The sequence below is a fragment of the Aythya ferina genome (assembly GCF_964211825.1).
Source record: "Aythya ferina genome assembly, chromosome: 2".
Classification (NCBI taxonomy): Eukaryota; Metazoa; Chordata; class Aves; order Anseriformes; family Anatidae; genus Aythya; species Aythya ferina.
The window spans coordinates 36,916,795-36,943,915 of NC_140297.1; the positions used below are offsets into that span (position 1 = coordinate 36,916,795).

Consider the following 27,121-nt stretch of genomic DNA (forward strand, 5'->3'; position numbering starts at 1 on the left):
TCTGTACATGCTCTGGAAGTTGGGGTACAGGGACATGGCATCTCCCATAATTCTGCAGTACATTTAGCTGGGTTTCAGAGTAAAAAGGCTGTGATTATTTAAAGGAATTATGGGCGTTTAAAGGAATTCTGACTCATTTGCTGTTCAAAGGAGAGGCCATGCTAGCTCAGAAAGATCCTCTACCAAATTTGTTCCAGAGGAAAAAAAAAAAAAACAGGAGGGGAGGGGGCGGGGGGGGGTATGAGAATATGTGACTTCTGAACTTCATCATCTGGAGGGTATAAATCACGGTATGAAGTATTCTTGATTACTGATACTGTATTGAATGTTGGTTATTGCTTAACTACTGTAATCTTATAAAAAATATATGTTCTAAGCTTTTGATTAATATTGCTTCTTTTCCCTCTGCTGTAAAATATGCATTTTTGTGCCAAAACCATAACCTTATTTATAATTAATTGACGTTACACAAACTGTTTTAGTGGGACAAGTTAGAGGATTTGTTTGTGGTACCTGTGCATATCTTTAAAAATAGCTTAGAGGAAGAGGATTTTTTTACTTACTGTCTTGATTTTAGGATCATGGATCTAATGGATGAGCTTTCAAGTACTGGCTTGACCATCCTCTGAGTGTATCTGTAAGATAAGTGGGGTATAGAGGAGTGAGAAACATTTTTTTTGTGTGATTTCTAGAAGGGCAAAAAACAATTCCAAAGAAGTTATTGAGAAAAAATTGTGGTTTCTACTTCCTTTGTAAAGATAACCAGCCTATCTCAGATGATGCAGAAATAAAATCAATTTTTATACTGAGAATTCTTTCTTTCAATGTATATAATTTACTTATCACAAACAAAGAAGCTTCATGTGTTCTAAGATACTTAAATGAAGTATTTTTTTGTTTTATGCATCTTCCAAATTTGCAGAATAGGAGATCTGGATGTTAATCAGGCTGCAGTCACATTTTCCTTTGTACATCACATGTGGCTGAATTCTGTCCTCCCACTCAATGCTGCTGTAGGCACTGGTAAAACCAAGGCCCCCATCTGCCCTCTGAGCACTCTTGTGGATATGTTCTGGTTTGATGATTAAAACATTATAGAAACTAGGGGTTTGCCTCGTACAACACACTATTAACCACAGTGATTCTATAGACAAAGTGCAGCCAAAGTTGCAAGTTGCAAAGCAAAACTCTTCTCCATGCCTGGGGTGTTTTGTACTGCCCTGGTGGTTGGTTTGATCAAACTTATGGAAGACCTAAGCATATTTTAAATGTTATAGTGTTTCATACAATGTATTTGGAACCACATGATACTATAAGAACTCATTATCAATTGTAAAAGTGCCAGGCAGTAGTAAAAAGCTCCTGGAAGAATTACAGACTTCCACAAAGCAATTAAAATTCCTCCTGAGTTAGGAAACAATACATAAATCGTATTCATCTGAGGGGAAAAAAAAAGGTCTCAAATAGTTTTCTAGCAATTTTAAATATTGGTACTAACTGTTTTATTGCTAAAATTGCAGTAGAAAAGGGAAGCTTTTATGACATAAGAACCTTGTCAACATAAGCGTATTATTATGGAACTTAATTTAAAGGAAATAAACCTTTCGCTATTAATCAGATCAAAATTAATAACTGTAAGAACAGCAGTACTAGGGGAGCAGTTAAATTGTGGGTGGCGGTATTACAGAAAGTCTTGTGAAGTGTTTGCCTGTTTGTACATATTTGAAGAGAAGGTGGGTACCGCAGGAAAATCTGACATCGATTAATCAAAGCTATTTAAAAAAAAAAAAAAAAAAAAGTTGAACATCCAGAAAGTAATTTCCCGTATTTCACATGGAATAATAATTCTATTGGCCATGAATGTAACTGACAAACTTGAACAAAACTACCCACCAAAGAATGCAATTAAAAGGAAAATGATTTATTTTTTTTTTTTGTAACAAAGTACACAGCTACAGCATTGCTTCTTATACTAGGAGTGGTGATTGTTCAGAGTTTTATCAGAAAGCTGTGGGAATGATTAATATGCTTTGCAGGTGGGTGGTGTTTTTCCTGTTTTTCATGCTCTAATATAGTATAGAAGCAAATATTGCAGCAAATGCTGCAGGAACTATAAAGGAAGCCAAAGAAAGGTCTCACTATTTGCTACCCTGTTATTCTTCTTCAGGTCCTTAAGTGTGCAGGGTAGTTCCCATCTCTGATATTTGAGGCCTGAAACTGTGTGTAGGCTACTGCACAGTTCAGCAAGGTTTCCGGTATCTGAGTAGACCTTGTGATGAGTACAATGTATTTTGAGATTTTTGTACATTACCGACTTAAACTCTCTAAATCACATGGCTTTCCTGAGCACTATGAACTGCTAGGTTTCCACTTGTTTCTGAATCTGCAGTGTTTGTCTTTAAAAATACTTTTCTGTATACAAAAAATACTTTTTTGTATTTCTACATCCAGAGAGGTGTGAATGCAGGTGGGAAAGAGATGAGTGCTGGGAAGCTGTTGAATAGCATCCACTGTCAACTGCAGGGCTAGAACCAGTGGTGCCCTTGAATAGTCAAAAGCAAACATTCGTGCCCTTGGTCAGAGAGATGATAAAAAGACACATGTCAAAAATAACAGAGTTACCAAAAGCAATGATTTGGATTTTGCTAAAGGTTAATAACTTTTCAGGGAATGTATTGGCTCCTTTGACAAGCCAGATAAATGGGCATCATGTCAATTTATGAGTGCATTTCTGGAACAGGGAATGTGCTGACACTATTTCAACATAAATGTTCTAATTGAAATACCTCGCCGTGATTACAGTGACCCTTTTAATGCCATTTTTTGGCATTATTGCGGTTATTTCGGTCACATGCTTTTTCATATAATGCATGGATTGCTTTGCTGAGTCTAGGGATCATTGACTGAGAGCTGGGGAGAGGGTTGTTGGTTCTGTTGTATTTGTTGTTTTTTTTTTTAGATTGCAATAAGTAAATGACGGGAAATACATTGCCACATTCTGCACAGTGATAAAACTACTTCAGTGGAGCTATTCTTATATGCCAACTGATGATCTGGTCTTGATTTTTAGCCAGGAACTAACTGGTCATTAGTTAGACACTAAAATATATCTAAGTAAGATACGAGTTCTGCTAATGTGATGTGATTTAACTTGTGTCATGTGTTTATTCCTACCAAAGAAATACCAGTCTCTCAGTCAGGCACAGCCCCAGTTGTGCCATTTTAATTTGTGGATAGTTCTGGTTTCTTGATTAAACACATGAAAATGTGAAAATAACTATTACATTTTAATTACACTGGCTTTAAATTGAATAATGGTAACAAGCACTCAAGTTTAATTTTTAGTGACCAGATTAAATTTAATGGCAGCCATTAACTAAAACAGATTTTTGGCAGTCAAGCATGAAGGAGATATTTTGTGACTTTTTTTTCTCAGCATCATCCTTTATAGTTTTTAGACACAATGCTGTGATGACTTGAACAAGGAAATTCTTAATTGTTGCTCTGTGAACAAAATGCTTCAGAGCACCTCAGTCATGGAGGCTCTTAACTGGCATCTGAAGTCAAATAGATTAAAGGTGATTCAGCATGAAAACAGACCTACCTGCCTAAGATTAGGTAGTGTGGATACTGTGCTATACTATTAAGTCATATAGATTTCCCAGAAAATATTTAAATCATTCAGAATATTCACATCAGCTAATTTAGACCCCTCTAGGTTCTGTGATTTGTCATCTGGAAGAATGTCTTTAATTGCATTTCTTGGGCCTCACACAGTATCCCTGAAAGACTGGTCTCCTCAAAGGACTTCTAGAAGTGGAGTTGTACAAATACTCCTTTCTCTTACAGTTTTCCTATTGCTATTGGGAGCTGTATATGTTCCTTCTGTCCATTTTGAAATTTTGAAAGATAGAATTCTAACTTTCTGACTTGTCTGGCACATTCAGTTATGATTTTCTTTAAAACATGCAGAATGCCATGTTATAAATTGTTTTTAAAATGTTTTAAAAAGCAGGCAAATGTTTTAATTGAACAAAATATTGCTACAGTTGAATGATCATAGCTGTCTGAACACTATTCACCCATTGCAGAAAATGCCTCTTTAAGCCTTTTTTCCTACAGGTTTAGTTGTGGGTTCAAATAACTCATATCTTTTGTGATTTTTTGGAGTAGGTCCCTCACAATGCTCTTATGTCACCATAGTATTTCCTTTGATACTTGATAATTCTTCTAAACTATTACATTTGCCTATATGGGGGATCTTTTACCTGCATTTTAGGAAGGCAGATATGTGCATGAAACCAATTTTTCCATGGACTGACCACCTGCATACCAGTGAAGAGATACTGTTTTGAATTCCAATGCAAAAAGCAAGAGAGAGCACAATTTAGGAAGACTCTTATTTGTAGAATGGACTAAATGAGCTACATTTATAGCAGTGGTTTCTAATAATAAGTTTATGATAGGCAAAAGCAGAAGATACAAAATAGCTGTCAATTTACATTGTGCTAATTAAAAGCTTACTGTTTCAGCCTAATTGCTGTGCAGGATAGAACTCCACCCCTTTTGTGAGCATTTTTTGACATTTTAAATTACACACTATCACTGAATTTTTTAAAAAGAGAATAGCGCAGCAGGAAGCACCCACAATCTGGATGAATATACCAATTATAAAGTATGTTGCAAATAAACAATTTGATCATTTCTGTTGCTGAGCCTTACACTGGAAGTTGAAGTGTCTCATTAAGGCAAAAGTTGAAGTATGTTTCCATATTCTAGTTGTCCATGTCCTGGCAAAGAGAAAGTTCAGCAATAAAGCTGGCAACTACTGGCTGCTTCTGCAGGCAAATGTGTGTTCTGAATGAAACATTAAACAAAGCTTTTGACACACTGAAGTGTTTCAGCAGCTACATCACTAATTATTAACTGCAGGAGAATTAATTTTGCTCTTCAAAGGAACGTTGACTTTTTAGGAGTCAAAGAGAGGTGCTCATTTGACAGTATGATTATTTGCAACTTAGAAAATAAGAATATTCTTTCTCAAAGTGCAGTCAGGCATGCTTGTAAGGGCAGTTCCTGTGTGGAAGAGAAGAAACCATAACACCCAAATGTATTTGCTAAATGACTGTCAAACATAAAAGTGCCTATTCAAAATAGCCAAAATTGCTGCAATGTGAGATAGTTGTGTATACATATATATTAATTTACAAGAGGGTAAAACAAATGAAAATAGCTATTCACCATTCAACATATTGGCCATTAGGGGACCAGATAAGATGAAAATGAGCCTCGATAATTGTTAAGTTTTAAGCACATAATGGAAATTAAATAATGCAGTGATGTTTTACATGTTGAAGAACTGGCCTTAACAAAGAAGCTACTTCACTACTCTTTTCACTTTAATCTCTATCCAGCCATAGATGCTGGGCACCAGCCAGCTGAAAGCAGCTCTGAAGAAAAGGAGCTGGGTGTCATGATGGATACCAAGTTAAACATGAGCCTTCCATGAAGACAGCCAAAAGCTATCTGGATCTGGTCCTGAACAAGCAGTTCTAGGTGGCCTGTTTGATCAGGGGGCTTGGACAAGGTGACCTGCAGAGGTCCCTTCCAACCTCAACTATCCTAGTCAATTGTATAATATAATCCTAGTTGTATGAAGAAAAATATAAGAAATATACACGTGTCTTTAAGAATACAAATACTGTTCATCTTTCACATGGCATTTTACTCAAAAATTACATGTTTGTTATAAAATTACATATATAAAAATAATAAAAATGTATTTAATAACATGCTAACAATGTATTGGAAACAAAGCTATCAAAATGGAAATGTGGTATATGGTAAAAATGTGCAAAATATTTTAAAGGGAAATATACAAAAGACTTTAAAATACTAATAGTCTTTAGTTTTGGTCCTGAAAATAAAAATAGAAGATGAAAAAAATTAGTGAATCATTTATCTGTACACTGCTAATAAGCCAGTCCCTTCCAAACTGGCTCTTCCTCACACATACAGGTCTTTTCTTGCACACACAAATCATAATTTTAAAATGAGTTGTTACTGGAAAGGAAGTCTAAAGTTCAGACAATGATGGCAGAAAATCCAAGCTGAGACAGTGCTTCCAAGGTGAAGTACAGATTTTTTTTTTTAATATTATACTAAGGACAAAGGCCATAAATAAATAAATAAAGTGTTTTACTCCTATTTTGTACTGGCTATGAAGACACTAGCATACTAATGGTGACCCTTTGATAGCTGTCTTTTTCTACCAGTCTGTATAACTCTTTAGTACTATAGAGATTCCAAAAAGCACTGATTCCTAAACTGGGCATGGCACATAGCTACAGTTTGGAGTTTTGTTACTGTTCCCCTTATAATTAGAGATTCCACTTATAAGTTAGAAATGTTTGAATTGTGTGATGTAATTTGTGATCTTTTCTGTAAACCAGTTTCCTCTTTCCAGTGCATTATCTGTTTTAGTAGTCAAAAGAATTGGTGTTTTTGCTTAATTAGTGTCTTAGTAAAGCTACTTTTTCTAGGTCAGTCCCAGTGTTGGTAGTATAAAAACACAAATGTTGGCATTACAGGCATTACATTGTCATCTTCATAAAGTACAAGGAAGTAGTAAAAAGCAATTCAGACTTTCCAGTATCTTCACAGCTACTTCCAGAAAGGTGGCACCTTTGGTACAGAGCCAGGAATGGAGAATAACAAGGCTTGAAGTACATGGATAACTTTGCTTACTATGTAATTACTGTAAGCCTCATTTCTCAGAAATTGCTTAAGAACAGCTCTAAGTAAAGTATTAACTTATCATGCATCATCTACAGAAATAGTCTTCTACCATCTTGCTTCTTCAAAAAAAAAAAAAAAAAAAAAAAAGTCTTGTGTAGTTTTACTTTTTATTTGACTGCTTAAATTTTGCCAATGTTTTAGCACTAACTGTACTCTCTTTACACTTACTCAGTTCTATGGTGCTCCATCAGATTTATGAAATAAAATTTATTCCTAAAAGCCTTTCCATTTTCTTTTTACAATGTGAAGAGTAAAGCAAACTATGTGAAGAATTAATCTGCCTTTCCTTATTCCTACTTTCCAATTCCACAGTGTTATTTTTGGTTTGACACTTTTGGGTAGTATCGTCTCCTGTCCAATATAACTGTATTAGCATGTAGTGAGAAACATTTTAGTAGCTGTCATATTCCACAGGTGTCAGCTTTCACCATTCCTTTTGCCTTTCTGTTTACCATTTAACCATTAGTGTTTTGTTTTAGTCCTAATAACCTTCTCAACTGTTATGTTTCAAAGTGTTTAGCTAATGGTATTACCTGTAAGACTTCATGGATGTCTTTCACACCTTTTTTGCCTGTTTGAGTTTTTCCAGTTTAGGAGAGGTGTGATGACACCTTGGTTTTCTTTTTTTTTTTTTTTTTTCCTTTCCATTTCTGCTGCAGTAATTATATTAAGACTTGAAATAACAAAAATGACATAAAGTTCTAGGTATTGTGTAGTTTTAGTGATGCACTGGAACAGGTTGCCCAGAGAAACTGTGGATGCCCCACCCCTGGAGGTATTCAAGACCAGGTTGGATGGGGCCCTGGCCAACCTGATCTAGTGGGTGGTGTCTGTGACTGTGGCAGTCAGGTTGGAACTAGATGATCTTTAAGGTCCTTTCCAACCCAAGCTGTCTATGATTCTATGAAAGTGTCTCTAATTTCAGGCATATGATAGCTGACCTTGTGACATTTACTTGATTTTTTTCAGAAGTAATAATAATTTTGTTCTTTTGGTTTCTCCTGTCGTGACTGCTTGCAACCCTGCTTTTAGCTATCTTTCTTTCTGAATTTAGACCTGTCACTGTTGAAAGCATGAAACCCTCGAGAAAACAGCAGTAGGAGAGATCCTGTCTTATCACCTAAGAATATATCAGTGAAGCCCTTTTTCACACTCTGCCTATCACAGTTATGTTAAGCACTGTGATCAAAGTTCACATTAGGAATATAATTTAACGAGATATAAACTTGGAGCACTTGTAATTTGTGCCGAGTGAGATACATTTATTGACTGATCTTGGCCAAGAAGATCAAAACCAAGGTCTGTGGTCCTTGCAGAGATTGTTACCATGTGCAGAACTGCAGACAAAAGCTATGGGAGCTGAGGTGTCATATACTAATGGAGTCAACCACCCAAACAAACTATTAATGGCAACTTCAGTGAATGTGCTGTTCAGCCTAGTGATGGAGAGTGAAGTACAATTGAATTAGTAGAGCTACCTTAGAATAAAGGAGGAATAATATAAAAATAAATAAATAAATAAAAACATGTCCCATGCTTGCAGAGGGGCTCAATGGCTTCTATCCACAGATGGAGCAAAACATTGATAAATGGGCTCCATTAAACATTTCTCTGATCTTTAGACATGACCTCTCTTTCCAGGTTGTATTTAAGGTAATTGTTCTTAATTTCCCTGCAAATGGATGCCATCAGATATCAGGCACAATAGCTTGACAATAAACAGTAATAATAATACCACATGTATAGTGTTTTGTTCTCTGCACTTTAAGAAGATGTTATCAGCTGGTGGCATCACAAAGGATGCTGCAGGAGAACATGGAGTCAGTGCCCTGTGTTTTTCCTGAGAGTGCTGCTCTTAAGAATTACTTTAGCTATTGAGGAATGGTTCTGTCCACTCTTTCCTGGGCCAACAGATTCATAACTGTGACTAATCTAACATAATTATCAAGTGTTTTGTTTTATGACTATCTCCCAGATGATTGTTCTTCACCTAGACTACAGTATTTCCGCACCATCAGTCTGTCTAAAGCTAATGAAGCACTTTATGGCCACTTGTAGATCAGCTTTCCTTGTTCAATTTACTGTGCTGTTTATAATTAATTTGGAAGATTATAACAACATCTGATACTTGTTTTTTCATTGTTTGTCCAACATTTATTTCCTTTTCTGAAGTCACAAGTACAGATAATCTAATATTTGCATTATTTCAATGTTTCTCCTACTGGAAAAAAACTATTAACAAGCAAATTCAGAAATCCCTTTGCAGTAGTACAGAAGTATGGCAGAGGAATAAAATACACAATATTAAGGAATATAATACACAACATTATGGTTTTATGGTAAACTATATAGAGAGCAACAGATGTATAGAAAAAAAAAAAGAGTAATATATTACCATTATAGTGTAAGAGGAGAAAAAATTAGCCTGCTCTTGCATGAATAAATTTCACTGGTCTCATGAATAGCTTCATATAATTTAAAATAATCCTTCTGTATAATGAACTTGCAAGCTAATTACTCTTGGATTGCCACAGTACTGTATGACTCTGTCAGTCTGGAAGCGTTTTAAATTTTGCCAAAGTTGTGAAGTGGATCCAGCTGAAACCGAAATTGAATGGGTTTCCCAATCAATATATCTGCAAATTGTTGCAGCATATTATTCCAGGCAGTAACTGTGATAATTGCTAGGTTTTATCCTTTTTTAAAAACAATGGAGTTAAAAGTGGCAGATGGTAGTTTAATGATTAACGTTCCTAGTAAACAAACTTTTGCATGGATATATTTAAAGTGGTTGTGTGTATATAAATAGACAGAGAGTGTGAGCCATGCAACTATAATTGAATTGCATTAGCATAACTTAAGTAGAAGTTTGGTAAATACCAAACACCTTAATTAACTTGCACAGTATTAGGAGATTAATGATATACCCTCTATAAATGGCTCTTCAAAGTGTTTGGCAACATGACAGTTCAGAGCCAAACTAATTCTTGGTACCCCGACCCTTTGTGGTTGATGTATGGCAGCTTAGTTAACTCCTGCACTTCAAGCTTGGCCTCTGCTGGGATTTGTGGATGAGTAACAACAGCCTTTTTTACCGAGAGCTGGAAAGCTCCCTGTGGAGTGAGGTTTGTGGGCTCATGTACTCAGCATGGCCCTCAAGTGGTGCCAGTCTCCTTTCCAGCCTAGAGAGCCTTCTGTACCCTGAGCTTTCAACATGGTTTTATTTTAGCTCAGGCTCTACAAGCTTACACTTTTAGACAGAACCTCTGTTCCCTCTGCCAAACATTTACCCAGTATTGTTGTATAACTCTTCCACTAAGAGAAGATATCAACTCTTTTTATGCCCTGTCGATTGAGAAGGGCAGTAACCATCTGTTTTCAGTTTTTGCAGTCTCTTTCTAACTTTTTTATTATTATTATTGCTGATGCAGTTTCTGAAAAATATGCAAATTACATATTATAGACAGTTCAAGAAGTGTAATTGAATCTCATTGTTGGAACTGTCAGACCAGTGCATTGGAGTCCAATCTGAGCTGTGCATCTTTTTAACTACGGCCTATATTGGTCATTGATAATTATTCTAAATTCTTAATAGTGGGGTTAGAAACCTGATTGAAAACCAGTAGCAATTTGTCTCTTTATCATGCCAAATAAAGTAAATAAAGAACGTAGTTACCAGTCTAGTTAATTATTTTAGAATACTGGTGAGTCAGGAAACTATGCAAATTGGTAAGAAATTAATTCCTGACGTATTTGAATGATTTGGAAAAAACACATTGGATCTACAAGTGGCTGAAATTTATATTCTCCTCTCACACAGAAAACTGTACTGTAAATGAGCTAGTATCTCTCTTGGGAAAGAAATGTGAATTTTGCTGACAAGCTGAGGGCTCTCAACAGAAAAATGCATGCTGACAGGTTCACCCAGTGGCCAATTGACTGATGTCTTTCTCCCTTTTTACTTCTGTTTCAGATGCTGAAGAATACCAGCCTCCAATATGGAAATCATATTGTGAGTATACTAGAAATAGGAGTAATCTTAGTAATTTGCCATGGTGTCACAGTTACTTCTTTTATCTTTTTTTGTTAAAAATAAAAATAAAAATAAATAAATAAATAAAAGACATAAATGTACTAGGTTAGGTGCCTGTAGAAATTACTAAATTGGACAATAGTGAAACTTGAACTGTTCCGGGACTCTACAGAACAAGACTCAGCAGTGTTAAGAGTCACAGCTTTTCTGGGTTGCTAATTTTTCTGGTTTTCTAATGTGGAAGTCCTGGGTTTCATCACTCCTACACTGAGATTTTCAAGAAGGGCTCCAAAGGTAGAGGATAATGTTTCATGTGTTTACTAAAGGTCAGACTTGAGTATACTTGTCTTCTTATATGGGTTACCAGCTCACTTTAAAATAACAATATTTTTGATCCTTAGCAATATAAACTGATTTTTGAAGTGGTAGTTTAGAAGTTGAAGACACCATTATCAGTTCTTAAAACCTTCCTCTCTGTCTCTAGAAGAGTGATTTGGAGCGCAGAGCAGAAGTGCATATTTTATGTTTGTTTGTTTTTTTGGTGTTGTTTCAGATGTATTTTCTAACAAAATAGCACAGATCTAAGACAAAATACTGCCTTTTAAACCCTTGATCTTTGTATTTTAAACACTTACTGAAGCTTTAATGAAACTGTAGCTTTGAATATTTTTCCCACTGTTTTTGGATACAGAACTATCCCAAGCAAAAGTTAACCCTTTTATTTTGGCAACTTCAAATTCAGTACGGTACCATCACAAAAATGGAAGTACAAAAAGACAAGGATCACAGTAGTTACATGTGTGTACATGTATAACTTTAAAGACTTGAGTAAACTTGTTGGCTTCACTTAAAAGTATATTAAACTACCATGCTGGCTTCAAAGACATCTACGTGAGAATGGCAGTCTGCCTCAGAATGGACTAGGATTCTTTCATCCAAAATTTGAGTACAAAACTAATTATTGATTACTTATTAGACCACTGTTTTCTAGAGACTTATTTTTGTTGATGCAGTATTTTAAATATATAGTAAACAGGAATGTATTGATTTTCGTTGGACAATTCCAGTGTACTTTGTAGAGCACTTGGAGAAAAGTAGACACTTGAGTGTGTTCTTTTAGAAGAGAAACCAGCCTTAACCAGCCTTAAACCAAAATTAGTGGAAAATATCCTGTTGACTCTGACGAGACTAGGATTTGAAATAACAGATGTTTCCTTTAAGGAAGTTTTCATTAAAAAAAAAAAAAAAAAAAAAAAAAGGAACATGCACATGCCTTTACTTACTTTCTCTTAGTCACCTCACTAGTGTAACAGGCAGGTCAGTGCATGCAGTGAAAAAGTTTGGTTAATTTTGCCCAAGAGCACACATAGTCCCAGGAAACTTAAATAAATAAATAAATAAACTGATAGAATATGAATATATAATTTTCTATTCACATATACGTAGGATGCCAATATTGTGGTAGTGACAACATCATAGCATCAACGTCTCAATCCCATACATGAATGACCTTGGAAAAAGTTACACAGCTCCAAAATGCAGATAGCAGTTTAAGGCTACAGATGAGACTGCTTAGCCACAGACATATGTTTTTCATTGCAATGTTTGGTAAAATATGCTTCTTTAGCCTGCTAAAATATCACAATCTGGTAAATTAATTATAGAAATTATGTGTAATGCTAGCATTCATCTATGATGTAATCTACTCCTGTATCTCATCACAGTTTTAAATTAGTTTGTGTATTTTACTATTAGCAATTTATGTTTACTGCCTATTTAACAACTGTTTTAAATGTATTTTAGCTGGTAACTTTTTTTTTTTTTTTAACATTTGCTAACTTACTTTTAAGATATTTTGCATACAGTTTTGACTTCTTTTAAAACTGATGCATAAATTTAGGTGCTCTTTGTGGTATTTTATTGACATAGTAATCGATGCTTCAATCCTTCCAGCTTTTCAACAGAGGCAGATTTTCCTGTTTATGCAGTCAAAGTATTCAATTAATCAGTATCCCGCATATCCATGAGCAAATGCTGGTCAAAGTGGAACAGCTTTCAGAATCCACGTTATACTTGGCATAATTCACAGGGTTATTTCAGCTGGATTTGAAAAAGATGGGTAGTTCTAATGTCAAAGACCTTCACTTGCTTACGAAGACCTGTTAGAAGGTACATAGGTTTCACAGATCCATATTCAGGAATGAAGCAGTGTGGTAAGGTGCAGAGTATCTGTTGATGCCATGGTTCAGCTCCTTGTAAAGTTCCCCTGCTTTCTTCCTTCTTCAAATAATAAGCACAATATGTGACACTCACTTTTGTTAGAAATGAAGGCCATGCGCTTAGGTTCCTAATTAAGCACATGAGTAATTCTGCAGAAATAGGACAGTTCATATTGTTCAAGCTGGGCACATGGATAAATGCCTGGCTTTTGAGGACAAAGATGTAAAACTAAGGAACTCTATGAAACACTCTCAGGCAGAAGGCAGTGTATTTCTTTGCTGCTTTATGTAAGCAATGATAGGATTTTTTTCCTCTCCACTGGAGCATCATTGAGCAGTAGTCACACATGAGTTAAAATAGAAAGCTTGAGTTCCTGGCACACTGCAGATTGAAAAAACAGTATGAAGACAGTGATGATAGTCCTTCTTCCCTGGCAGAAGAGGAGTAAGTGTTGACTTTCACATGTCACCCCTTTGTTACCTACACAGAGCAGATTTCATAATTAGACAGTTCTTTCTAAAATATATTGTATAATTTGTCTTATTCATTCTGGTACACAAGTCTCATCCTGTAGCTGGAACAAAAGAAAGAGAGAGAGAGATTCCAACTAGTTACTTTACATCTCAAAGAAATATTCCTCTAGAAATTCTATAATCAATTAAAGTTTTGTTACCTTTATATGCTCCTCAGTGATTATGATGCTATGAACATTGGCAAGATATTAGAATTATTAAACAGATAAAGATTGTTTAAGGGCCATTTAAAAGATGCTTGTTTTTTCCATTGCACTGCTACATTTCGGTCCAAAATTCTGTCTGTATTATTACTGTGCATTTGCTTCTGATGCTGGATTGAAAAGCTAATCCTGGTCTGGTGCTGTTCTCTAAGCAGTAATAATACATTTTCTTTTTGCATGCAGTTGATTTTTTATGAGGTTAATTTTCTCAGGGCTAAAATAATAGTGCATCATTTCATTCAAGTGTAATCTTTTTTTATAACCAAAGTGAGTTTGTCTCTAACCTGCCTCTCAGTTCTACATGCTGAGATAGACTGGATCAGATGTCAATTGCTGCTTACTGCTGTATTAAATAAGTATGTCTTTGTATTATTTAAGTCAACCATATCCTTATAAATTGGATTCTGTTTTAAGACTTCCAGCATTGATGAGGGGAAAATGAGGCAGAAAGTTAAGGCTTGTTGTCATTGGAACAAGTGAGTAAGTAAGGGTCAACTGCTGTCTGAACTTCTGACCATCCACTGGACTCAGCTGAGGTCTCAGCAGCGTCAGCCCAAGTGGTGAGCGCCCAGCACATTTAATGAAATCAGGCAGAGCTCCAGGATGTTCAGCACTTCTGAAAATGAGGTCACTTAATGAGGTGTCTATGCTCATTGGAACTTAGCTGTAGGGCACATTTTTATCAAGTCACCTTATCCATAATATTTCACTTGTATTCATACTCATCTGCAGACTTTCATATAGCAATCATTCGTAGCAGAAACAGGAGAGAGCCTTTCTAGAGAAGAACACAGCTTTCAGTAGCATCACACTTGCTTTCCTCTATAATACTTCAGTCTGTGAGATACTGTCTTTTCCTAGTTCTTCACTTATGTGGGTTTTCACTGCTCTTTTACCTCCCTGCTGGGTGGCTTTTCCAGGTATTCTTGTCTGCCTGTCTGTCCCTGCTGTTTCTCTCTCACTGTACTGTTTGCCTTCCCTCACCATCATGTCAGTGGTGGTTCTCAGTCCTTTCTTTCTGTTCCCAATCTGACTTCTCTCCCTCAATCTAATGGTTCTGCATCTCTCTCTAGCAATTCCACTGGGCTGTCAGTTTGATGTCTTTCCATTCAAAGCTAATATGGCCAAATCTGAATGTTTTGTCTTTTCCAGGAAATCATTTCCCATTCATGATGTTTTCTGTGATTACCACCATTCACAAGCTCAGACATGCTTGTTACCTGAGGCCATTTTATCATCCTGCACATTTAAGGCAGCATGTAGATTATTATTATTATTATTATTATTATTATTATTATTATTTATTTGTATAGTAATAATCTTATTTTATTTTTCTATGATGTATTTCTAAATCAAATGTCTTTCTCGGTTCAGATTATTGTGCAGATTAATTACTCGTGCCTCTCTGAGAATGACAACAACCTTCTACAGTCTATTCAAAACACAGTTATTAAGATGATTTGTCCTTCTAGTATTCATCATGAATCCCTGCACTGATTCATCCCACTGCATCCTATCAACATACAGTTTTCTGTATTTGCTTTCAAGTCTTTCATATAAATGCCCTCTCTTGTTAGTCATTTCCTCCTTTGTTTTGTGAAATGCTGACTCTTCTCCCCACCCTTGCTTCTGCAGTGATACCGGCCTCACTGATCCTTTTGGTCATTTCAAAGAGCTCTTTACTTTTTTCATTTCTTTTAAATGCAACATATCACAAGATGTAGGCATCATATGTGTTTTTCAGACTAATTTCTTTTACACCGCAGCTATCGAGGTTATTTTAGAAACAGCTTCATTAGCTTAATTTGCTATGTCAGTTAACAGTTTTGATTATTGAAAAATGGGATTTTTATGAAGTATAATTCTCAATTAAAATTCAAATGAATAAATGGGGGAAATAGATCTTTCACTTTAGATGGTGAGGAAGCAATCATATTCTTACAATATTTTCAATCCATAGAGTTCCTTTTCTTTACTGGAAATGCATGAGGGAAGAAAAAAATAACTTTTCTTCTTTAATATGTTTAGCATTAAGTATCAGTACCTTGCTGAATTAGAAATTATGCTGAATTTGAAACATTCAGAAATGGCCTTTTAAAGTCCTGATACTGGGCTGCAGAACAGATAGAGTTTTAAGAAACGGTCTCTGATTTTTGAAGCAAAGTTTTCATGCTTTGCTTGACAACTCTTTTGGACACACATTTCATACAGTCAGAAAAGTGTGGAAGGAAGGCTTTGAGATCTTACTCCATGACACAATTGAAAGAGGTAAGACCACTAGTTATCATAAATCTTGAGCAAAAGTGGTGGTAGGTCTGGCAGTGCTGAGTGAAGCAGGTTAAATCCAAATTCTTAGTACAGATTTTGAGCTGGAACACATCCGTATGCATTAAAACTGACAGGAACATGAGTTATCATGCATTCTCTTGATATGTCCCTCTTACGAACCAGGCATAAAGATTGGCTTGGGAAAGGGAGAGGATATGGGTTTTTTGACCTTAATATTAGCCTGGTCCCCAAAGCTTTTGCATTCCCAAGAGAAACTTGGGTGCAAGTTGAGGACTTCCTTGCTTCTCAGCTTTCATTGCAGCTTCTCCTAGCCCCATTTGAGGAGAAGGTTCTGAAGGGAAGAGAAGGTGCTGAAGAGTAATATCTAGCATTTCCATTCCCTTTCTGGAACAGGGCTCCAGCATTTATCAAACCAACTAACATTTATTTTCCTCCCATAATCTACCAACTTTCAAGACTGAGTTTCACAAGCATAATTCTGAGCTTCACAAGCATTATGAAGAACCTTGTCCTAGAAACTTGGTCTTTTTTTTTTAAAAAAAAAAAAAAAAAAAAACAGTCATAGACACAACATGATCTTTCCAAATACAGCATACAGAAGGCCTTCCTCAAGGGAGGCAATCCAAACCTTTGGGATTTTTACTGGAGTTATGGAGAGACAGTCTGTCTGCACTGGAATTGATTACTGTCACTGTATGTCAGCTCCCTCTCATGACTTTTGAGTGGAAAGGAAGGAAAGGATCTCATTAAATACTAGAAGTGAAGAAGCTGGGGGCCAGGGTTCAGCGGCTACCTCTGGCCTCAGCTCTCTCTCCTGAAGCCCTCAGAAGATTCACAGAATTGATCCAGGGCCATTTGAATGTGGTGTAATTGCTCTGAAAGGAATGTTTGCTTGCTCATAAATAGTTGCCAGCAAATTTTAAAAAGAAATAAATTATGAGATTGTGGTGAGGTCTTTCAAATGGGCTGAACTTTTTCTTGGCCTATCCAAAAAAAAAAGAAAAAAAATGCATTGCTAGTAAGCATTCAAGCATTCTGTTCTTCAACCACAGTATATGCAAAATTGAGATTTAATCCTGAGAAACACCTAACAAATACTTCAAGCTAGTTTTCCCAAGTATAGAGTCAGCATAAAAGCATAAAAAGAGATAAGGATTCTAAGAGTTAAAACAATAATCAGTTTTACTAGTTTGCAGGTCAGCAACCAATTTTCATGTAAATGACTTACATAAGCCTAAATACCTCAGTTTGCTGTCTTTTCCTTTGCATTTGCATTTTTCTCTGCAGCCTCTGGCTAAAAGACTCATCTGAATAAAAGTTTGTGTATGTTGCAGTCTTCTAATTATCTGTACATTTTTGTCTTTGACAGTGTATCAGTTACAACAAGAAGCACCACGTCCCAAGAGAATCATCTGTCCTCGGGAGGTCAGTTCCTCTTTCACTGCACCTTGTTAAATCTGATGAATTGTCAGCAGAATATTATTACTGAAAATCTTTTGTACAGTCTGGGTGTAGTATTCGCTTTAACTTTTTCTAGGCCATTATTCTAAATAATCATTTTCCTTAAAGTTCATTAATTGAAGCAGTTTAATATTTGCTAATTAGGCATGGAGGCCTGATTCTACCACTAGGAGCACCTTCATTAGTGAAAAACTCATTAATCATTGCTTACTGTGCTCTTCTGTATACTACCTCAAGTTTTGTGTTTCTTTGTCAAAATGGAGCAGCAGAAGGTGTATTTCCCTCCTGCATCTGCATATTAAAGTATGCACGATGTGTTTCAACATGATTCATGTAGTTCCAGTTTGTAGAATACATTTTGCCAAAAATTAAGTTCAAGTTAAAATAGATAGCTGGAGAATTTGGTTCTGTCGCAGAAGCTTTAAAGATTGAAGAATATTAAAAAATACATAGGAACAAACATTTTGCTGGGTCATCTTGTCTCCCTGTTTTCTTTTATTATATTTCTCCATCTCTACTTAGTTAAATATGTCAGCTCCTCAAACTACCCTGTGTAATAGTAATTGAAAACATATGTAGGCTTCTCTGCTCAATCAATAAAACTGTGATAGCCTTATCTTCTATAATGTCAGGGGCAAATTTTGTGCAGATAGAAATGTAATGCTAGTAATAGAAATACTGAACACATGAAGTGATTACACGAGGTATAAAAGATTATGTGAAAGGAGATAGAAACTGATGATCATGGGTATGATATATAGCTCTTTTCTCAAACATAATCCTGAGCTCTGACCTGCTTCCCATACTGTGTATCCACTGAAGTAGAACCCTAGAAAAATGTCTGTCAAATACCAACAGATGCAGAATGAGAACAGTTTTGTGTGGAGCAAGAGGTTTTGTACCAAGGCAAGGGTAGATTAAGTGAGTTGCCCAGGGTCATGAAGCAGAGACATTGAAAAGCCAAAAACTGAATCCAGTTTTTCTGAGTCCACCAAGTACCTTCACTAAAAGGCCATTGCATTCTTTTCTTAAGTGCCATCTACTAGTTGTTTCAGAGTAGGATGAACAGGATCTTGGCCTCAGACTAAAAGTCTTCAAGCTCTGTTGGTTCTCGATGTTCCCAAGACATGTGTGCAGGATGGTCAGAAGGGAAAGCAAAACACATGAATGGGTGAGGAGCCCTCATGTCCTTCTTTCCTCCTGTCAAATACAAAGATAGGAAAGAAGGAGCATACTGTACCCCTGTGGGACATGTGTGCTGCAGGGTTTTAACAAGACCTTCCTCTCCAACATTCTCGTGCAAAGCAAATGGTAGGTAGGTCTCCATGGCCATGGTATTTTCAAAAGGAGAGAGTGTTAAAGTTTTTGCTAAATAAGTATCATATAACAGGTATTAAACTATTAGTGGCACAGCTGAAAATAATTAAGATGAATTCTTTATTTATGTCCAATGCAGCCATAAAGGAGTTTCTCTCTTTGTGTGAGATAATAGTTTATCTTATTTATCTTTTTTCATACTGGAAGTACTTTGAAGAAGAATTTGTCTTCAGAGAATCTGATTGATAAGCATTGACTGCTGAGGAACCTTGCCTACCACTTCAATTCATCTTCATGTTAATACAAATGACTTAGCCTGAATGAATTTAATCCAAAATTTGTTATGCTAACTCTAATTAAAACATTTTTAGCTTGCCTACATGAATGAAAATTTGGATCAAGGTAGAATGTGATTTTGATGTAGAACAGCAATTATATTTTTGTTCTAGAAATGGGAGTATCTACAAAAATAAGTGGAATAGATGTGCAATTGTGAAGTTCTCACCATCATACTGTATTGAAATTTAGTTTGAAATCTAAGTTTCCTTAGATAAAAAAAAAAAAAAAAAATTATATACAGTTGAAGTTATCCTTTGCTTCCTTTTCCTGATGTTTAGAGACCATACATTATTTAGTTCCTGTTCAGGACACTTCTAAAATTCCGCAAAAGAAAAGCTTAGATCATATTTTATTAGCCAAATGAATAAATAATTGTCAAAGGAGTGCATAACAAAAAGTAAAAAAGATGTCTGATTCATATAATTTGGGTTTGTTTGTGACTAATGAGCCATTTTAGTGGCTCACTTTGTAGACTGAAGACAGTCCTATTTTGATTTGTTTTGATTGTTTATTTGTTTGTTTTAATTTAGTTAAACAACTGAAAATAAGAAGCTTCATTCTAAAGCAGTATGAATTCCCACAAATGTGATCTTTGATTGATTTCTATTTATTTGCATTTTGAATATTTGTGTAGATCAACTGTATGAGTTCATATACCTGACTGATAGAAACAGATTCTCTAGCCCCAAAGCTCCTCAAAAAATCATATTAGAGCACTGATGATTTACTTCATTTTTCCATATTTATTTATATGCTGGGGTGGCATCATGATGTTTAGATTGTTCCATGTGGTTCTTATTATTGGCTTTATATAAAGTAAAGCTACATAGCTACATAGCATGTTACAGAGCATCACAGATTATTTTAGAGGGAAAATTCAGCACTGTATTCTCATAGCAACTGTCAGCTTCTCCTTAATATACAGATTGTAGGGTGGGTAGTTTTTCTTCATTTTAGTTTGACATTAGTGTATTTTAAAGAATGTATAGGCTTGCTTCACTAAAGGCTGTGTCTTATTAATGTTGGATTTTGGTCAGTTACATAGGAAAATCTGAAAATTTAATTTATTGTCATCAGTGGGAAAATATAATAATTGGCAATATGGTAGATATTTAGTATGCAACATAATGCTGATCCAACATCTGCAGAGCAGGACATCTGCAGAGCAGGTGTCAGCAGGATGTGTGAATGACAGTGAAAAGATTTCTCTCTCCATGTGTGAATATAAGAGCTGGACTTTTTTGAGGGTATTCTCTTGTGTAATTTAGGATTCAAATTACTTCAGGCAAATGTGGTAAAAATTGCAAATTATTTTAAATCCTTCATGCTCATGGGAAGATGTCTTTCATTCATAATTGCTGAATTCTGCATGTTCTCAAGGAAATTCAAGCATTTTTCTGAAAAAAAATCTGTAGCACCAAGAGATAAACTTGTGAAGGGTTGGTTGGTTTTGCTTTCATCACTTGGCACTTTCATCATTCCTCTATTTTTTCTACTGCTGTCTTCCACATTGACTGCATTCATTTGCTACTCCGTTACCTCTCCGTTGCTCCATAGTCACAAAGGTTTTAGGCTCAGATCTCTGCAGTTCTACCACCTGATTTGTGTGGGTTTCCTGATTAACTATACTGTGGAGACAGAAATCACCTCCTCCTGATACACAACCACATGGAATAAAAAGTGGGACTGTAAATAAAACATGAACATTTATATCTGTGTGTCTTTGAGTTCTGCTATCATGACTTTCTTTTTCTTTTCTGTCTGCATAAATATCTTGTCAGCAAAAGCAGGTCATTCCTGCAATGGGAATCATATTGAATGAACTGTTAAGGCTTCGGGTATCTAACGGCTTTTAATTAATCACCACTGGCAGCATGAGTAGTGTGAATATCTACCTTCCCAATAACATTGGATTTCTGCCAATATCCTCATTTGTAGCCATATTCCTTCCAGCAATGTTTTAATGATTTATTTTTTAAATAGAAAAAAAGTTTAGTTTAAAAGCACCATTCAGGTGGAAAGTAGCTCTTAAATATTGTGCTTGCAGATGCAAGTGTGATGATAGGTGCCAATGAATCAGATTCATTTTATGAGGAAGCCGTATTATAATGCATCGTGTAGGACTTTGTCTACAGAAATGATCAACCAAAATGGCATTCACAGAAAATAATTCAAGTGTTCGACTTCCTGTTTTTATGCTGAAGTACCATTTTAAAAATAGTTTTAAGAAATAGTTTAGTAGTAGTGTCTTAGTTGTTGACAGCAGTTTTTGAGGCAAGTGAGTTTGTGTGCTTTAGACCTTTCATGTTCCTAGCAGTGCTTTGGCCAAGCCAGTGTCAGCAACAGTGAGAAACTTGTCTGAATTTCCCTAGTGTAGGCAAAGCCTCAGAGCCTTAACTTATATTATTATGTAGAAAAATGCCAGTTAATTGCCTTCCTCCTTGTTCTGAATTCCAAATAGGTTGTGTCAGAAGCAGAAGTGATTTTCTCTGCCTTTAAAGCATCAAAATTATGGTTCCTTGGTTAGAAGAAAATATGGTTACAAAAGGGGAATCTTTCCTTGAGAAAATAAAAATAAAATGCATTTTTCTTTGCTTATATGATTCAAAGAAACAAAATACTGATGATGTTTTTAGACTGTGCAGCTGAGAATCTTTCACTCTAACCATCCAGAGGGTCAGAACTGTTTTGACCCTTTGGATATCCATTACCCAGATTCATCAAAACAAGTATTTAGTTAGTGTCATTTCATAGAGCATTACTGTTGAAATGGTCACTAACAGGTTTATAATTATATTGCCACCTTGTACTGTGCTAGTAGAGAACATACAGGATCATTACACATCTCCAAAATTGAACCACTGAAAATTGTTCTTTACACAGTTATCCTCAGAGTCTTCTGAAGCATGGGATTCAAGCTGATAATAATGCAATTATTTATCTATCTATCATTTAAATAATAGCAATATTGATAAGTTCTTTAAAAGATGCTAGTTGCTTTTTCTAAGTCCTGCTTTCAGGTACAAGAATATCTTATAATTGTATATAAGAAAAAAAGCTTTTAAACAACCAGTTCCAGAATCAGGTAAGCTTGAGCAAGGTTATTGAATTTAAGCCTTAGTAAGATGTTTGCAGAGCATATCTGACTGGATAATAAGTATTTAATTATTGCAATAAGTCTTTCATGAATTCCCTTATTCTGCTCACTTAATGATCTTTACAAGCTGAATATTTTCTTTTTTCCTCTGCCCTCATATTTCTAAGAACAATGTCCATACTGCAGTAAAGTACTAGCGAGCTGTAATAGGCATTGAAATTGGCCATAAAATTGGTGGTAAATAATGAGAGTAAATGGGAATTTTCATGGCACTTGTTCAAATCACTCTGCTGCAAAAAGTCAGGCAGCTTAAGACCACAGTATCATGAGAAGGTGTGTCTTACTGTCAGTCCTGAGTGCTTATCTAGAATTATTCATAATATTATATTATCTTTTTCTTAGAAAGAAACCTCAGAACACATACAGTGACACACCAAGAGACCCCATTAGCCAGCAATTAAATGAAAATGAGCAGAGTTGTTCCAAAACCTATTTTCATTAATGAAAATGTTTGTACATATAAGACTTAATGGAGCCTATATCTTCAAATTCTTATAATATTGCTGCTGCTTTAATTGTGTTTTTATAATCCTATCTTTATGACAGAAACAAAAATTAACAAGGAGGACACAGCAGTAGACTGTGGGTTGCAAGTGGAGCTTAAGAGCAGTTTTGAATAGACATTGATTAGGGGGGAAAGTTTGTCAGCTGAAATCTGTTGTTAAAGTAGAATGCCTGGCTGTGCTGGAAGGGACTGAAAACAGTTGAAGGCCAGGAAATGTGTTTGGTTAAACTGGGGTGGATTACCCAGAGAATCATTAAATGTATTGTAACCAGTGTCTTTCCAGAATGACCACATGTGGGTTTTCCTACTATGTATAAATTGCGGGATTTCACCCAACTGCATTTTTCTATGGTATCTTCATGGTAGGTCTTGTCCCAGAGAATGCCTGTGTTTTGCAGTATTGGATGAAAGAAAGAAGGGAGGCTAGACTATTGCTTGCCCAAAATTCACTTGTATTCATCACATCTTCTCTCCTAGAGTACATCAGGTCTCCCCCCATAGCAGCAGTAGTGTTGTGGAACATTCAGGTGAAGGCACATCATCTTGACTTCAACAGTCAACTGACTCCTGAGCAGAGGAAAGTTTTCTAAGTGTTCTGCAGATGTGATAATTAATTTTTATTGAAACATAGCTAAAACCTATAGAATAGGTTTGTCTATTCCAATTGAATTTCTTCAGGTTTGATCTACAAATGTTCTAGGTTACAACTCGCAAATTAGTCTGATGTTCCTCTTTGCCAGAGAAATACAGTATGAATAAGTTGATGTGGTTTTTGACCATAACGAAATAGAATAGGTAAAACCATCTTTTTGAAAGACAAGATGGCAACTACTGCTTAATGAGCAAAAGCTATATCTAGCTGTCTTTATGGACTGATGATCTTTCTAATTGTCCCTCTTGTTTTGATTGAACATTTCCTTGGGAATTTTGACCCTCCTCTTCATTTCTCCTTGACAGTGTGTGATGCATGTTTGGGTTTATGATTTTGCTATTCTCCTTTTTTATTTATTTATTTCCTTCTATCTTTGATATATATTAATATTTTCATCTAGTTCTTTTTAGTTGGCACAATGTCAAATTTAAGTAGTTTTCAAATCAAAATAAATGAAAACTTGTTCCATATCTCAACTTAGATAAAGTTTATCAATAAGCCTAGGTGTAGGAGAAAATTCTGTGTGCTTGTACAGATTTACATATCTGTTCCAATTTAGGCCAGTATTCCTTGTGTCTGGTTAAAATAATATGTAGAAGGGGGTTTCACTGTGCCTGCTCTGACTGATATTTTGTGAGATGTCTGATGTCTTTTTCTAGATTCAAGATTAGGACACAGAAAACTGAGCAGCTGGTGAATTCTTATTTCTTCAAATGAATGAATAAAGAAAATTTATTTATGTGTCTGTATTCATCTGTTTATCTTACTTCCTATCCTGCTACACATGTATATATATGTATCACATATATATATATATACATACACAGAGAATTATCATATCAGCCAGTTACACACTTATGATCATACTTAGGTATAATCATAGTGAAATTTGTATTGATTTCAAACCAGGAATCCTGAATTTCCAGGGCTCAAAATGGAAATTCAGAAGGTTTGCAATGTAAATTTATATGTATCCTTTGTTTCTAAGATACTTGCATATCTGATTGAAATGCCATCATGACAAAATAATATGTATTTCAACTAAGTAATGTGTGTGTGAGAGAGAGGTGTTTTTTCTGAACACTGTATCTGAAGGTTATCAAACTATTCAGCTTTGTCGAAGTGAAAGCATCTGTAAGTTACCTGATTGCTCATCATTTGGGAAATACTCTCCTACTTAGTATTTGGCAGATCTAATAAGACCTCCACCTTTTTCAGAATTGGGAAACATAGCTAGCAGTAACTAAGCTCCTTTATATCTGTTCAGACTTTGCAGGTAGCCTGACTTAAGAGTGATATCAACTGTTCCCGAGTACAGAGCAGAAGTATTCATGGAGTTAATGACAGGAGATTAACAAAATGAATATTATTCTTTCTCCTTGGAGTTTTGCTTTCATCCTTCCACTTTCCCCAAGGATAGATGTTCTTCTGGTGTAATGATGTAGCGGTACATATCACACCCCAAGATGCTAAACAGGGTCTTATTCAAGGCCCTCTCTTCCTACCCCACTCTCAGTTTTGTTGTCCCATTTCCTGATTTTCCTTCCACACCCCCTTTCCACACTTGAGTTCTTAATCAGTCTGCAGCAGATTGGTTCCTTTGGTAATTTGCAATTACATTTTCTAGGCCCCTTGCAGGAGGGACGTATTTTTACATCAAATACTAACAGTGGACTGGTTAAAAAGCATGGCATTTGGGGATACATTAGGGCAGGTGACATAACACAGTGTGTTTGTGCAGATGTACTGTGGACTGTTTTGGCATGTGTCATGAAGGTTTTAGTGCTTCTCACTGATTACAGAAGTGCAAGCAGCATTTATAGCACTGATATGGATTGCTGTATTTATCTGCTGCTGTTGGGGATATTTGCCTCCCATTTAAATGACTCAACATATCAATCTTGGAAAAAGAGAGCATAGTTTAAATACTGTATTTAAATTTTTCATCTAACATTCAAGGTAACATTGATCTTCCTTTTTACATTTAATGATGCCCTTACTGTGTAAGTGGAAACTACATAACAAAATAGATGACTCCTGCTTTTGCTATTGAAGTTGTTTGAACCTGACCCTGTCTCCCCTGACTGTTTAGCATCAACCTCCTTGATTAAGATTTATTTCAATTTATTTTAGCTCATGTTCAGGAGCTCGTTATTTTATTAGGTCACAAAATATTTGGTTTTTCTTTTTTTTCTATTCTTGTTCAATTATGATTTTCGCTGTTAGAGCTGAGTGTACACAGAAATGTATTCTGTTTTACTGACTGTAGCAGATGTCAGTGTTGGGGAAATTTTTATAACCTTCTAGAGTTTAAAGTGTTTTGTCTGCTGTATTGATTATTGTATACTGGACTGAGGGAGCTTGCTCAAGGTCATAGATAGGAAACTAACTCGACTTAAAAATACCCTCATACGAGATGCCTTAGAGCTTTTGAAAGTTTTGCACACAAGCAAACAAACCAACCCGATTCTTGTTAAATTCTTTGTCTTCAAAAATGATAGAAATAACCTTGATGGAATGGAAATCAGTGTTCAGTAAGTGCCACATAAAGAATCAGAGCTGCTGAGCCTCCTGCGTTTCTTTGTGATGCATTGTCCTCCCAAGGAAGGATCATTATGCACCCTACCTTCTCTGTAGGATACAGCAAGCCATCAGACCAGAGAAGTTGTGTGGCTTTGAACAGCAGTTAATAAAAACATTCTTTTGAGTTCTTTACTTCTGTCATTCCTTTTGTGTTCTCCCTCACAGTGAAGCATTTTAGTCCTGTATCCTCCCCAGCTGTGTAAGTTTTACAGCAGAATGTGTCGTTTGAAGATATCCAGCACAATTTGGCCCTTCACTGTGCTTGATAGATCTAAACTGTTTTATGCTATTTAGGTTAGGGGTGACATCACCTGAAGGCTTGGCCTTCTCCTCTACACCACTCCATTCAGTCCACTGCCTTCTCCCTGCTGTCCTGAGGGCGTCACAGAGGTGGGCATGGACATTGTATAGCTGCGGTTTTATATGGGATTTATATAACCTATTCAGTTTGCTCCTTGATAATCTCGATCTCCCAAGAGCAGAGAGGAAGAAGATGTATCTTATATATTGGCCCAAGGAGACTCCAGAGGTTGTCATCCCAACATCAAGAGGAGGTGTTTGCATACGTTCGTCTTAGAGCCTTCCACAGTTGAAGATTTCATGACCACCTCTGCTTACTTTTTTTAGTGCTTAATTATTTTTAACACTTTCCTAAGATCCAGACTCTATCATCCTTTTTGAAGCTTTACTTCTTGTCACATCTAGTAAGAATACACTGAGCAGATTATTTTATTTCTCCTTAAAGGCTGCTCTCATACCTGTCTACTACAGCCCCTCTCTGTCTTCTCTTCCTTAAGCTAATCTCTTTTCATGTCTTTCACGTTTGCTGAATCACTGCTCATTATGGTTATTTGTTCCAGTCTTCCTTGAGATGTGCCCAAAACTACATTCAGGATTCCAGTTAGAGGCTTTCTGAGTGGAAATTGCAAGGAGAGGATTACTCCAAGGTATCTTGTTGGCTGCACTCTTGTTTTCATATCCCAGTGCTTTGAGTGGCATTCCGGTTTTGGTGGTTTTTGGAACAGACAGCA

General features: G+C 35.9%; 1 protein-coding gene across 1 annotated transcript in view; it reads left to right on the plus strand.

Annotated features, from left to right (window-relative positions):
- The window catches only part of CHN2 (chimerin 2), a 163,898-nt gene that overhangs the window by 55,385 nt on the left and 81,392 nt on the right, over positions 1-27,121 (plus strand). The window contains exons 2-3 of the mRNA XM_084511120.1: positions 10,772-10,810; positions 17,446-17,501. Coding sequence (XP_084367246.1) covers positions 10,772-10,810; positions 17,446-17,501 — 95 coding nt within the window. The remainder of the gene's footprint in view (positions 1-10,771; positions 10,811-17,445; positions 17,502-27,121) is intronic.